This window comes from Notolepis coatsorum (genome assembly GCF_963971535.1).
Source record: "Notolepis coatsorum genome assembly, chromosome: 14".
NCBI classification, from domain to species: Eukaryota; Metazoa; Chordata; class Actinopteri; order Aulopiformes; family Paralepididae; genus Notolepis; species Notolepis coatsorum.
In genome coordinates this window covers 71,433,667-71,448,186 of record NC_140178.1, presented here as the reverse complement: position 1 = coordinate 71,448,186, position 14,520 = coordinate 71,433,667, and the positions used below count along the sequence as shown (strand labels likewise).

General features: G+C 40.6%; 1 protein-coding gene across 3 annotated transcripts in view; it reads right to left on the bottom strand.

The window, feature by feature from the left end:
• arhgap17b (Rho GTPase activating protein 17b) overlaps window positions 1-9,602 on the bottom strand; it is a 69,480-nt gene extending 59,878 nt beyond the window's left edge. For 2 of the 3 annotated variants that reach the window (XM_084329652.1, XM_084329653.1), the window contains exon 1: window positions 9,216-9,602. In XM_084329652.1, the coding sequence (XP_084185778.1) occupies window positions 9,216-9,268 (53 nt within the window). In that variant the 5' untranslated portion in view covers window positions 9,269-9,602. The remainder of the gene's footprint in view (window positions 1-9,215) is intronic. The other variant, XM_084329654.1, reaches the window with a different exon arrangement.
• Between the last annotated feature and the right edge of the window lie 4,918 nt (window positions 9,603-14,520).

Genomic DNA, 14,520 nt, shown 5'->3' with positions numbered 1-14,520 from the left:
CTATGTCTGAGAAACAAGACCTTTATATAGCACCCTGCTCACATTAGGCCTACCTCAGCCCTGCTTTAAACAAAAAGCATCACTCTTATGGGAGAAAGCACCCGTGTTCACTTTCAAAGTGCTGCACTGTGCTGCTTCTAGCCCATTGTGTGTGACAGTGTGCGTGTGCATGTGTGTGTGTGGGGGGGGGGGGGGCATGTTAATGACCACAAATGTTAATTGTGGATCAAAGAACATTTCGTTCATCATTTAAGGAAACAGAAAAAACAGCCCTCGGAAGTTAAATCAGTCAAGATGTTCTGAGCTTAGAATTTCTAAAGTTGGAAGGTTCCATCTTAGTTTCTATCTTCTACAGCTTAGTTGTGACTGAGGAATTGTTTTAAGACCCCATACAGCAAAACAATGAAAGAAAATGATAATAATAATTTGCATTTGGTTTGCCCAATTAAATAAACATGTTCACAAATGAAACAGTTGTTGTCACTCACACACACACACATACTACAAAATGCAATCCTAGGGTGACACAACCAATGTAAAAAAAAAAATAAAAAAAAATCATGTTATTATATGTTGTTTCACTTGACATGTATGACTTAAGGCCCAGGGAATGATAATTTATACTCTTAGTCTTATCAGTAAAGTCACTGTAAGCACACTGGCCTGTTAACCTCCCAGCTGTTAGGTGTATACATCTCTACCATGTCACATGATATTCACGGGTTTGAGCTTCTTGTAATCAACTGACAGTGAATAGATGATGGTTGATGAGGAAGACGATGATTAAGGTTAACACTTTCAGTGCCAGCAGGGGGCGCACGATTTAGTGCTTGAATGCCCAGCATCCACTTCAATGTTAGCGTTAATATCGCCTAATCTATGTTTTAAATGTGTCTAATCTGCCCGTCGCTTATCAATGACTCATTTTCCAGTCAACATTGTCGAAGCGGATTGTTTTTTTATCGGTTAATTTCCGTTTTATAGCATCTTGAAAAGCCCTCGTTTAAGGAAAATAAAAATATTCCATAATAAACGGAATATTCTAGAATACACAAAAAAGTTCTCATTTTTCGGCCTATTTATGAATCGTTTTCAAATAAACGCTAAATTATCGATAGTATATGTGTACGTATGCACGCTATATAGGCGATCTGATATCTGATCTGATATATTTCCTGATCGCTCGCACAGCCAAACAGCCATATCACACATAGGGGAAAAGCTTATATCACCGTGAAAACAGGTCTGATTATCCTAAGACTGGTAAAATAGATTCCTTACCTGAGATCAGATGGTATCCAAAAAGATTATTCTAATTCCTGATCGCCATTCCAAAAATCAATCCTTTTATTGATCCATCGCTACATACTGTAAACACATATTACACGCTGTTCTGATGGTCCACAATGACTGGGATCATCTCCGGTTACATGCGTGAGAAGTAAAATGTGGATTCCAGATTTTTTTTTCTCATCCATTTTCATTGAGTCCATTCCAAAAGGGTGCATTACCATCTGGGAGACGATAGGGGGCGCTTTTTTCACATCTGAGCTCCTGATGGGGCTGGTTTCCCAACGGTAGACTCGGTTGATGAAATATGAATTCAGATTGCTAATTAGTGATGCACCGATGTGAAAATTGTGGCCGATACCGATAACCGATATTAATATTGCTGTTCTGGCCGATACCGATATTTACCGATGTCGATATCTCTGTATAGAAAACACTTTTTTATGATAATCAAATAAAGAGCTATTTTCCAAAACGCATAATTTTTGTACTTTTGTAACTTATTTTCAGAAATGACTGATATTTTGAAACTATTTAAGGCCAAAACATGTAAAAAGAAAAAGAAAAACATTTAAAAAAAAAAAAAAAACATTTTTTTTTTTATTTTTTTTTTTAATATCGGCCCTATCTTGATATCGGTCCGATACCGATGTGTAAAAAAACGGCCATATCGGCCGATATTATATCGGCGGCCGATATATCGTGCATCACTATTGCTAATAAAAAAAGAAATCACGATAATTGTCGCGCTGGGCATTCAGGGGGCGGGGCTGATAACACGTGTTATGTCGTGGCTGGCATCCAAAGTGTTAAGGCTAAGTTAAGATTAAGTGAAGGCTGGTTTTGGCTTGTATGCAGCAGGGTGGTCATCGATACAAGGGATGTTCCAATATGAACATTTTTGCCGATACGATAACCAATATTAACATTTCTGTTATGGATGATAACTGATATTACAAATGTGGATATGATCTGTATAAATAAGACACATTTCTATAAGAATCACATTTTGTGCATAAATCTTTTTGTACATACTGAATAGACAAATAGACAATGTTAACCCACAATCCTGTGCTGAGTCATTGTCACATGCAAGTAACGTTACCCAGACAAACTCTGTGTGTAACGTTAGTTATGTTACCCAGACAAACTCTGTGTGTAACATTACCCAGACAAAATCTGTGTAACGTTACCCAGACAAAATCTGTGTAACGTTACCCAGACAAACTCTGTGCGTAACGTTACCCAGACAAACTGTGGCCAAGTAACGTTACCCAAACTCTGTGGCCAAGTAACGTTACCCAAACAAACTCTGTGGCCAAGTAACGTTACCCAAACAAACTCTGTGGCCAAGTAACGTTACCCAGACAAACTGTGGCCAAGTAACGTTACCCAGACAAACTGTGGCCAAGTAACGTTACCCAAACAAACTCTGTGGCCAAGTAACGTTACCCAGACAAACTCTGTGTGTAACGTTACCCAGACAAACTGTGGCCAAGTAACGTTACCCAAACAAACTCTGTGGCCAAGTAACGTTACCCAGACAAACTCTGTGTGTAACGTTACCCAGACAAACTGTGGCCAAGTAACGTTACCCAAACAAACTCTGTGGTCAAGTAACGTTACCCAGACAAACTCTGTGGCCAAGAGAAAAAACACACAGTGGCAGCTAGACAGAGAAATAATCATCACCGGCCCAGTTTGCTCATCGGACCGATGCAATCAATAAGAAATAACTATCACGAGACGATATATATCTGCCCAGTTTTCGATATCGATACATGAAAGAAACTAAAATAATCACTATCATCCGCTGATACCAATACAGGAACCAATATATTGCGCATCCCTTGTTGATACCGAGGTTGTTCTGATGCCTAATTTTAATTATTATTATTATTATTATTATTATTATTATTATCTTCATTCTGGTTATTTATTTACAAGTAACCCGACACAAACCTAGAATCTAAGGAGGAGGTGGTAGTGGTGGGATGCAAGAAGACAGCTTGGAGAGCTGTCAGACGCAGTTTAAAGAATACGATTGGAGAATGAAAGAAAGCTAAGAAGGGGTGATGATTGGCTGTAGTCTTTGAATGAACGTGAGCTGATAGGAGGCTCAACAGTAGTCGTTTAAGGGAGTCAGCTGAATCCTCAAGCTCTTCCCCGGCCCCCACAGACTCCAAGTCATAGATTTAGCTACAATATAATACACTTTGATTGAATAACATATGATCAATATCATACAATATATTGTGATCAATCATGTGATAACATGTAGTCTCATCAAGTCACACATGCTGTATGTGCAGCCAAAGCGAGGTTTAGAGAGCAGTTGTATAATGAAGCCCAGCAGAACACTGGAATGAAAAACCAGAGGCACCATTCTTTGAATCTGTTCAGAAAAGATCAAAGTGTATTCTGATCTATTTATTTGTTTCACAACAGCCAATATCAATGATCTAAATCGGTATGTAAACTGAATCAATTGAAAGGGATTGATGGAATCGTTGGAGCAATGATCCAAATCAGTGTATGATCATATCCCTGTGTGTGTTATTATGGAAAAATCATATGTTCACCCTCTTACATTCCTAGTGTAATATTCCTTTACTCCATTTACGATAAACCAGCATACTGGCATGGCATCAATTATCTAGCATACAGAGAGCATGTTTTGTCTGGAACCACTCTAAATGACCAACTCTCGCATAACAAAATATTAGGGACTAGCCAGATGCAGCTTATCAGTATTCATCTGAGAACTGCCTGACTTTTCTTCTGTATGCAAAACCTTGATTTCTTTTACTACAAAGTACTGAAAGTATCCTTGGGCTCTGGGCTCACTTTGCAGGTTGTTTTCTGCTCTCTGTATCAAACTGAGACTCAGTGATAAACTATCTTTTTTTCCTATCCATTGACTCAATCTAAATTTCTGTAAGCTCACTGGACTTGGTAAAATAATTTTGCAGTATAATAAAACAGTGTGCAGTATAATAAAAACGAGAAAACTTGCACATAAATCGCTGACGGGAGACGACAAATAGGAAACCATGCAGATCCAGGCCACTAACTGTGCATGCGTCAGACAAAACGTCCCGTGTGACTAAGAGAGTGAGTGATCCCAATTTGCCAGGCATAGCCCCCAAAAACTAAATCCACACACACAGGTCTGCTGAGTATATTAAAGATATGACTATCTGACCTACTAGGAGCTACTTCTGCTTGAAAACTATATACAGAATACATCATCTACCAGACTACCAATATAAAGATGTATATATGCCAAAAAACAAATACACAAGGAGTGTTTTTAGAATGTCAATGAATTAACACACCACCACCCTATCCTCCCTAAAGCCTTTTCACACAAACCTCACATACACATGCCAGTGTGACTAAGCCTGCTACCACTTTTTATGTACGCCAGCGACAGAGCTGTGTGTCGTACCCCAGCCCCTTGCTGCCTCCGTCACGACCCATGGAAACACTTAATGTTACTCCACAGAACCTTCCCCGCCCTGCCCTGCCCTCTTCCTGAGCCAAACAAGAGACCCACATCGGCCACCACAGGGTGGACACACTGGACAGTGGACATGCACGCAACTGAGAGATTTGGTTCGATTGTGTGACTCAGATTAAAGTCGTCCTGAGCATCCTATGGGGAAATCCAACTGATATTCAAGTTCATACTTCTCTTATCAGGCATTCAAGCTTTTACTTTGGTATTCTTCCTTAGCAGTGTACTACTGGTACGGTACCTGTGTGAGTTCATGTAAGCTCTTGCTGTTTCACCTGAACAGGCCAGATGTTGAAATGCAGATCATGAGAATGGGAGCAGTATCATCCTGCAGGTACATCGTTTACAGTAGCTGCAACTAATGACTATTTTGGTAGTCAACTAATCTGTCGATTATTTTTTCGATTAGTCGACTAATCGAAAAACAATTACATTAAACATTTTTTTTTTTTTTTTTTTTTTGCACTACCTATCTTTGTGAAAGTGGCTTCTCAGCTCTGGTCCAGCTGAAGACAGAGCAGAGGAACAGATTGGACATTGAGCATGACCTCAGAGTTGCTTTGAGACTCTTGTCAGGACCAAACATCCCCAGTTATCCCATTAGTTCCCCCAAACTTACTGTCGGTCTGTTATTTAATTAAAAAAAAAATGTTAATGACTAATCAACGCAACAATTCCTCGTTGACGATTTTTTATAATCGTCGATTATGTCGACTAATCGTTGCAGCCCCAGTATATCTCTACCTACAGTACATCCTGCAGGTACATCGTTTACAGTACATAGTTTACAGTATCTCTACATACATACTGCAGACATAGTTTACAGTGATCTACATACAAACTGCAGACATAGTTTACAGTATAGTTTACAGTATCTAATAAGTATCTCTACATACATAGTTTACAGTATATCTACATACAAACTGCAGACATAGTTTACAGTATATACATAGTTTACAGTATCTAATAAGTATCTCTCTACATACATAGTTTACAGTATATCTACATACAAACTGCAGATGTACATAGTTTACAGTATATCTACAAACATAGTTTACAGTATCTATTATCTAATAAGTATCTCGTATACATAGTTTACAGTATATCTACATAGTACATATAGTTTACAGTATCACTATCTACATACATATAGTTTACAGTATCTCTAGTCTACATACATACATACATACATACATACATACATACATACATACATACATACATACATACATACATACATACATACATACATACATACATACATACATATACATACATACATCTACATTAGCCAACTTGGCTAAACTGGCATATTTACAGTCAAATGTTCCTTAATATGCACTGTCTCTGTATTTTAAACCAATAAATACAAATACAAATACATACATAGTTTACAGTATCTATACAGTTTACATCATGTATACACATAATAGTTTACAGTATCTCTACATACATGTAGTTTACAGTATATCTACATACATAGTTTACAGCAGGGATCGGCAATAGGCGGCCCGCGGGCCGAAATGGGCCCGCCAGCAATAATTTCTGGCCCGTCAGGTTATTTTGAGAATATGATGTTTATTTTACGCGCAGGAAATATTCACTCGTTGTGACGCCAGAGTGTCTTTTGAAGCTGTATCTATCTATTCATCATATCTATGGCTGTCACTATAGCCAATTGAAATGCTAGAAATGGTCACATGGACTGGGAGAACCAATGGAATTTCACTTTCACTTCCGCGTTTGGGATGCCGGCGAGCGAACGTTTGCAAAAACAAAACAAACGTCTTTAAATAACTTCTTTGCAATGCAACGGGGAAATATGATGAGCCAGAAGAGGAGCCTACAACCTATAAAGCTTATTTTAATAAACAGGTGTCATTCTTAAAATACGGGTTTATCGCAACAGGTAACTCTTGCAATAAGCAACCGGTGACTCTCGCTTGTTGACATGGCAACACGAGCAAGCAACTGTGTTCAAGTTGGGTGGGCATTCAACGCGAGTGGACATTTAACATGTTATTAACATGGATTTTGGAGGACCGAAGCAGAAACAATATCAAGTCCAGGGCAGGGCTGCCTGCATTATGCCGGTGAGTGTTGTGTTTTAATAATAATAATAATACATTCGATGTATAATACACCCGCTGTGGTGCTTAAAATCAAATGCACCCTACTGATCTCGATTTATAATGCAAGCACCTGCATTAAAATCAAATTACTGATCTGTTCATGTGTAATGCACTGTCTGAGAGGCACTTTATAATAGAAAAAAAGACAGTGCAAACATGTATATGTCGTTTTTTTTTTTACAGTTAAAAAATGTTCACTTATCATTGGCCCGCCACACAATGGCTTGGGGAAAAATTGGCCCGTGGGCAAATCTAATTGGCGACCCCTGGTTTACAGTATCTCTACATACATGTAGTTTACAGTATCTACTAGTGGTGGGGGGAAATATCGATACATAGTAGTATCGCAATACTTTGCGTGGCGATACTGTATCGATACAAGGACGGACGCCAAGTATTGATATTTTATTATTTAAAAAAAAGAAAAAATCTTATTTTAATGCATTGTTCATTTCAATACCTGTAATAGTACAGTAGTCCACACACACGTGTGCATTCAGTTAAGTTGGAATATGACTGTAATACAAACAGTTCAGTTTGTCAGGTACATGCAACACAGATTATTAGTGTGAGTGTTGACATCCGTCTGCTTGAGAAAATCCCATTTGCTGCAATAAAAATTGTTGAAGTTAGATGAACAGACTGAAAACTTTATTTTATTAGATAAAACATGTTGACAAAGTTTTACTTTGCAGTTGAAAAAGGGTAATAAATCGCAATATTAATATCGCAATACTCAGCATATCGCAATACTATCGTATCATGACTTAAGTATCGTGATAATATCGTATCATGAGGCCTCTGGTGATTCCCACCCCTAATCTCTACATACATAGTTTACAGTATCTCTACATACATGTAGTTTACACTACAGTATATCTACATACATGTAGTTTACAGTATCTCTACATACACTTTCCTGCCAGTGTTCTCCTATTCAAGCCCCTCGGCCAACTGTTTGTGTGGAAAAACCTCTTTGTTTGAGTCCTATAGTCCCACACAGGAGGGACGGACTAGAGGAATTTTGGCTTGTTGAGCACTACTCATCCACAGTGGGTGGGTGCTTGCATAGTACACAGATACCCATCTGTCAGTCAGCCCGGTGGAGTTTAAATTGCTCTTCCACAATGTATGGAAAATTCGGAGGAGTTCCAACTAAAGGCCTGCCACAAAAGAACAAGGGTAAAGTTATTCTAATGTAACAGGACAGAGGGAAAATATCAGCAGGAGACGATCCTAATGTGATAATTACTGTGGTTGCTGGAGAGAATGCAGCCCTGATGCTGTGTCTGTGAGGGAAACCCCTGTGGGAAAGAAGGCAGAGAGGTCAGGTACTGTATGGGGGGGGCAGTGCAGTGGAGGAGAGTAGTGAGAGTGAGGGCCTGTGTGGCAGGACTGGGGTTCCCCTGGCTTTATCTATTAAAAACCAGGACTGCCCCCTCTTAGTCGATTCATCTGTTGGTTTGGTCTTAGTCGACCAAAACTTCATTAGTCTAGTCGTTTTTTGTATGCGTTTCCCCGCCCCCCCCCCCCCCTCCATGCTGAAATAGTTATTTCTGATAAACACATCTCTGGTAAGCACTATATTTAAAGAGGTCCTTCTGCACTTTTGCACGTAAACATGCTTGTGTACGTACAGCTTCAATTAAATCAGTGTCAATTCAATCAAACGATTAGTCGCCAACGTCCTACGATGACTACCTATAAGTCAACTGAGAATTTCAACTCCAGCACATGAAAGGTACTTGTGTAAGATTGTCAGGTTCTCTACATAAGCGAGATTGATGACAACAGCCAGGTCATTAATGTTGCAAATGGCCACAACTTCTCTGAAATCCATTCAAGTTCAAGTTCAAGTTCACTTTCTCAAACCTCGTTTGTTCAACCAACCACTTCCCCTGTGACAGTAGTGGAATGCGAAAACGAGTACGCCTGTAGTAGTTTCAGGTAATCAACCTGAAATGTAGTTTTTCAGAATGGTTGTCTTTCTCAAGTCATGACGTTTGCATTGCAGGTAGGCCTTGTATTGTTTAGAAGACGCGGCCCAACCCTTCCGACACCGCCCACAATAATAAGAGAGATGGCATGGAGGAGAGACTGCTAGCCTGCAGAAGGAAACGTGAACCACGGCACGTTTATGGGGGAAAGTGACCACAATACTGTAATAGTTCAATATAATGTATGACATATGTTACAAAGTAATGACAATTTATCACGTGCAAATAATTCCCACAATGACATCAGCTTGAAACAATGTGGGAGAGAGACCTTACCTTCCAACTGTTTGGTTGGCAAGTTGTTTCATGCGGTTAAATTGTTTCTTCATGTTTGCGTCCTTGTTCCAACTGTATCCAACAGAAAAGTGAATAGGCCTCCTGGGCGCTTATCGTTCATCCACCGTCGCTCCAAAAGTTGCTTTACGTCGCTGCCATTGTATCTGAAAGCTGCGCACCGACAACTCACTTTTGCTAAACTACACTAGTAGTAGTGTTCTCGCGGCGCCTACAATTGAATCGAATGTCATTACCTGCTGCGATGCTTATATCCCTTAAAACGAGTAGAAAACAATTAGAAATTATTAATTTCGTCCCTCTGTCTGCCCGATCCCACTTACAACAGTGGTGCTACAATTTGGTGGAGTGTAGGAAGAAGGAAGTGCCTTGTACTTCCCTACTGTATGCTACATGGACCAACGGTGACATGTGATACCTTAGTACAAAACCACCCTGTATTGACTCAGCTATTATGGGCTAATAGCTGTCATGGACATGCACTGTCAAAACACACAGTCGTGTAAATCTTAGGACCAAACGATTCTATTTTTTGGCAGCCAACTGTTCTTACACAAAGCCACATATTTAAAAGCGTGCTGTTATTATCTCTCTGAGTTGTTGTATGAAGACAGCAGGTGTTGAATAAAGTGTCTTTGATGATGACAAGTTTGAGGGGCATCATGATAAAAATAAAAAATAAAGTATACCTCTATACCTACCACTAAAATAGCCTATCATTCCGGATTGAGAAACATTGTATGTAAGGAATGTATGATGCAACCTAATATCAGAGGTACGAGCACCTGAACTGAGCAGCAACATTATTTTAATTAGACTCCTATACAGACTGAGGTGCCTAGGATCCTGACGTTAATTAAACTGATCTTGGGGACAAGGTATACCTGGAGCACTGTGCTGTCATTCCGTGTGTTCTGCTGCTACCTTGTGGCTGTTGGCAGACCTTGTCCTGCAACAATTCATGCAATTTGTGTAATTTCAGTTCATTTCTAGTTTGTGTTTACAATAATAGACTGGATTATCTGCAATGCTGGACTCTCATTACCACTCAATCTTGACAGTTGCAATGTATGTGCCAACATTGCTAAGACACTACGTGCACATTGAATGTTGAATGTAAATATATATATTCAAGATTTTTGTTTATTGTCATGGCAGGGCAACAAGAAATGTTAAAAAACGTATATGCATATCAAATATTCAATCAAAAAGTCCTTTAGGAAATGGTACATAAAACATATAAATTGACATATAAAACATTAAATCAGATATTCAATAAAATCAGTTAGCAGCACAGCATGAATTGGTGAGAAAGTGCATTTTGTGAAATGTTTCACTGTTGGCATTATGTTGGGGGGGCGGGTCATAGTCTGTTCCTAATCCTGACTGTGGGTACAGGTTGTGTAGCATCCTGCTGGATTTGGCACAGATGCTCTTGTAGAGCAGGCTGTGGGAGGGGTGGTGTGAGTCCTTGATGATGCTGGAGGCTCTGTGAGCGCAGCGTTGATGGTGGAGTGGTTCTTGTATAGTAAATAGATGGATAGCAAGCTAGCATAAGGACACATAGTATAACTGTAGATTGTATAGTATAGCATTGTATAGTAGTGTACATAAGACCCAGTGCCCCATCCGTAGCTAACAGTGTATTGCACTATCACAGGACCTAGCATGTCTTACCATGCTTTTGAAAAACTCATGTACATATACCTTTACTCTTATGACTTGTATTATTGCATAAATGTCGCATTCTCATCCCTTGGATTCTTATTATTGTATTATTGTATTACTGTACTATGCACAATCGTTGCGGGCAAGACTCCCCGCATTTCATTGTATACTTGTATGCCGTGACAAATAAAACTCTTGACTTGACTTGAGAGGGGCGTCAATCTTACTAGCTGTCCTCACAATCCTGTTCAGCTGATGTGCTGACACTTTGCTGTTACCGAACCAGGACATGAGGCAGTAAATTGGAGTGCTTTCAAGTCAGAGTGCCCCTGTAGAAGGTCATGGTGAGTGCTGGTATAGGGAGATAGCCCTTTTAAGTCTCCGGAGGGGATGGAGCCACTGTTGGGCTTTTTTGAAGATGGTGGTGGATGAAGTCAGGTCGTCTGCCAGGTATAGTCCCAGGAACTAGAGTGCTTCTGTTGAAGACAGGACTATACAGATTTGATCCCCTGTGACAGCCACTGTGTCCATACCTGTCCTTCAGCAAGACTCCCCCGTTTGACCCCATGTGAAATTAATACACAGTGTGTTTATTAGGGGGGGGGGGGTCACAGACACAGTGCATTTTCTAAATTCATCAAATAATTTCTATTCATCAAATATCAGAAATGAATAGTATTTTGTCTATGTAATTTTTGCAGGGACTCATTGGCAAACACACTATTTATTAGTCTACGGACATTGACTGACAAACTACCACTGGTGAGTGACTAGTTTAGTTTAGTTTCACTTTATTGTCCACAATGTGGACATTTGTCTTTGGTCTCACCATTGAACAAACAAATAAAACAACAACAATGACAGCAGACATTATACATATACATACATCTGTAATGGGGAAGTGCAGAGAACGTAGGAATACAATACATCAACAAGGACCGGGTCTAACGAGTGCAAGATTAATTTAATGCCTTAAAACACTTTGAATGCCCATCACGAGAATATTCGTTTTTTTTTATATTAGCGATCTGAATTCATATTTCATCAACCGAGTCTACCGTTGCCCATGTGAAGCGTCTTTGAGCACCTGGAAAAGCGCTATATAAAATAGATGTATTATTATTATTATTATTACCGTTGGTAAGCCTGCCCCACCAGGCGCTCAGATGTGAAAAAAGCGCCCCCTATCGTCTCCCAGATGGTAATGCACCCTTTTGGATTGGACTCAATGAAAATTGATGAGAAAAAAAACTCCGGAATCCACATTTTACTTCTCACGCATGTAACCGGAGCCGATCAGATTCATTCTGGACCCTCAGGACAGCGTGTAATATGTCTTTACAGTACGTAGCATTGGATCAATAAAAGGATCGATTTTCGGAATGGCGATCAGGAATTGGAATAATCCATTTGGATGCCATCTGATCTCAGGTAAGGAATCTATTTTACCAGTCTTGGGATGATCAGACCCGTTTTCACGGAGATATAAGCTTTTCCCATATGTGTCCCCCAGGCTGTTTGACTGTGCGAGCGGTCAGGAACTAGGAGAATCGATTTTCAGCGCGCGGCACCAGCGTGCGTGCATGCGTACACATATACTATCGATGGTCTAGCGTTTATTTGAAAACGATTCATAAATAGGCCGAAAAATGTCAACGTTCTAGAATATTACAGCACAGGGCGTTTATCAGAGAATCTTTTTTTTCCCTTGAAAACGAGGGCTTTTCAAAATGCTATAAAACGGAAATTAACCGATAAAAAAACAATCTGCTTCGACAATGTTGACTGGAAAATTAGTCATTGATGGGCGACGGGCAGATTAGACACATAGCCATAATTTAAAACATAGATTAGGCGATATTAACGTTAACATTGAAGCGGATGGTGGGCATTCAAGCACTAAATGTGCGCCCCCTGCTGGGCACTGGAAAGGAAATTGCCAGTTCGTAGTTTCCAACTCATATCTCATTTCCTCCCTGCAATCATCTGTCCATGTCTCTATTTCCTTGGTCACTGTCACTTTTCCCGTCTCAGTTTAGCCCTGTAGCGTGGGAGTAGATGTATGACATTATGGTCAGATTTCCCCAGGGCTAGCCTGCAGATGGGTTTATATGCACCTGGTATATTGCCATAGCACTTATCCAGGGTGCGTGTCAAATGGGTCAGACAGTCCTCATACTGTTGTAGAGTGGGCAGATGATCAGACACAAGTCACAAGAGTTAAAAATCCCAGAGAAGAAACCCAGGTTGATCAGCTGCACGGGACAGAGCAGTGTTATATAGCTCTCGGCTGTCCTGGTCGCTGCCCCCCCAAGGTCCGGCACATAAGCCAGTATAATGGTGATCTGGCCAAATTCTCTTGGCATGTAGAAAGTTCGAAACGAGACCACCAGGATTTCATAGTCATGTGTATGCTCCCGGACGGTGTACTGCATAGCCCATCGTTCATCCAGAAAAACACACAAGCCACCACCAATAGATTTCCCCGATCTCTGTCAGCCCTCATCAGTATATAACTTGGGATGCCCTCTGCAGTTTGCATACCAGGCAAACACTGGAGTAGAGGATGCTATCATCTACATGCTCCACAGAGCCTGCCTGCTCTACAGAGCATCTGTGCCAAAGCCAGCAGGATGCTACACACGGGAGCATGTCTATGTTCCCCGGGTCCTATGTTCCCCGGGTTTTATGAATGAATGAATGAATGAATGAATGAATGAAAACTTTATTAACAGATTGCAGAATGGGTACAGTGCAGTACAGCTCAATACATACAATTGTTAAGGGGATGCAGACCAGAGAAAGACTTTCGTCTTGTTTCCACCAGGGTCCCCCATTTCCAATTCATCGTAACATATATGACATACATGACATACAGATAGACAGTACTGCTACATCTATACATTTATGACATACCAGATTTGCAATTACAGTACTGTATTTGTGATACAAAAAGAGTCCAGAAAGAAAAGAGTATATACATTAGGCGTAGAAACTGTACATTGGATTGGGTAGGTGGGGGTGGGACTGTACATTGGAGGTGGTTGGGGGGGGGGGGGGGGGGGGGGGGGGGGGTAGGAGTGGGGGGGGGGGGGGGTGTTGGCGGGGGTTGTGTTCGGACATTTACAGGGGCCAGTTTCGAGTTGCAGTCTCCCTTAGGTGTTTTTTGAGAGTGTTTTTGAAAGTGGGTAGTGATTCACATTCCTTTACAGCTTTGGGTAGGGCGTTCCACATTGATGTGGCATAATTGCGAAACGTGTTTAGTCCCTTGTTTGAGCCGAATCTGGGTTTAACATGATTTGTGGAGCTCCCTCTGGTGTTGTGATCGTGGTATTCACTGACCTTTGGGAAGTATTTAGTCATGTACATGGGTACCTTGGTCGTGTAGTGTATCTTGTAGACCAGGCCCATTGCAAGTTGCTGTACTCTGTCGTCTACTCTAAGCCATCCTAGGTTGTCAAAGTGGGCAGGGGTGAGGTGGGTTCTAGGAGTAAGGTCAAGCAGTAGTCTGACCAGTTTGTTTTGAGATGTTTGTAATTTTGTTTTTAGCGCCTTTGAGGTGCTTTGGTACCATGAGGTGCAAGCATAGTCGTAGTACCCTTGAATGAGTGCTCCTGCT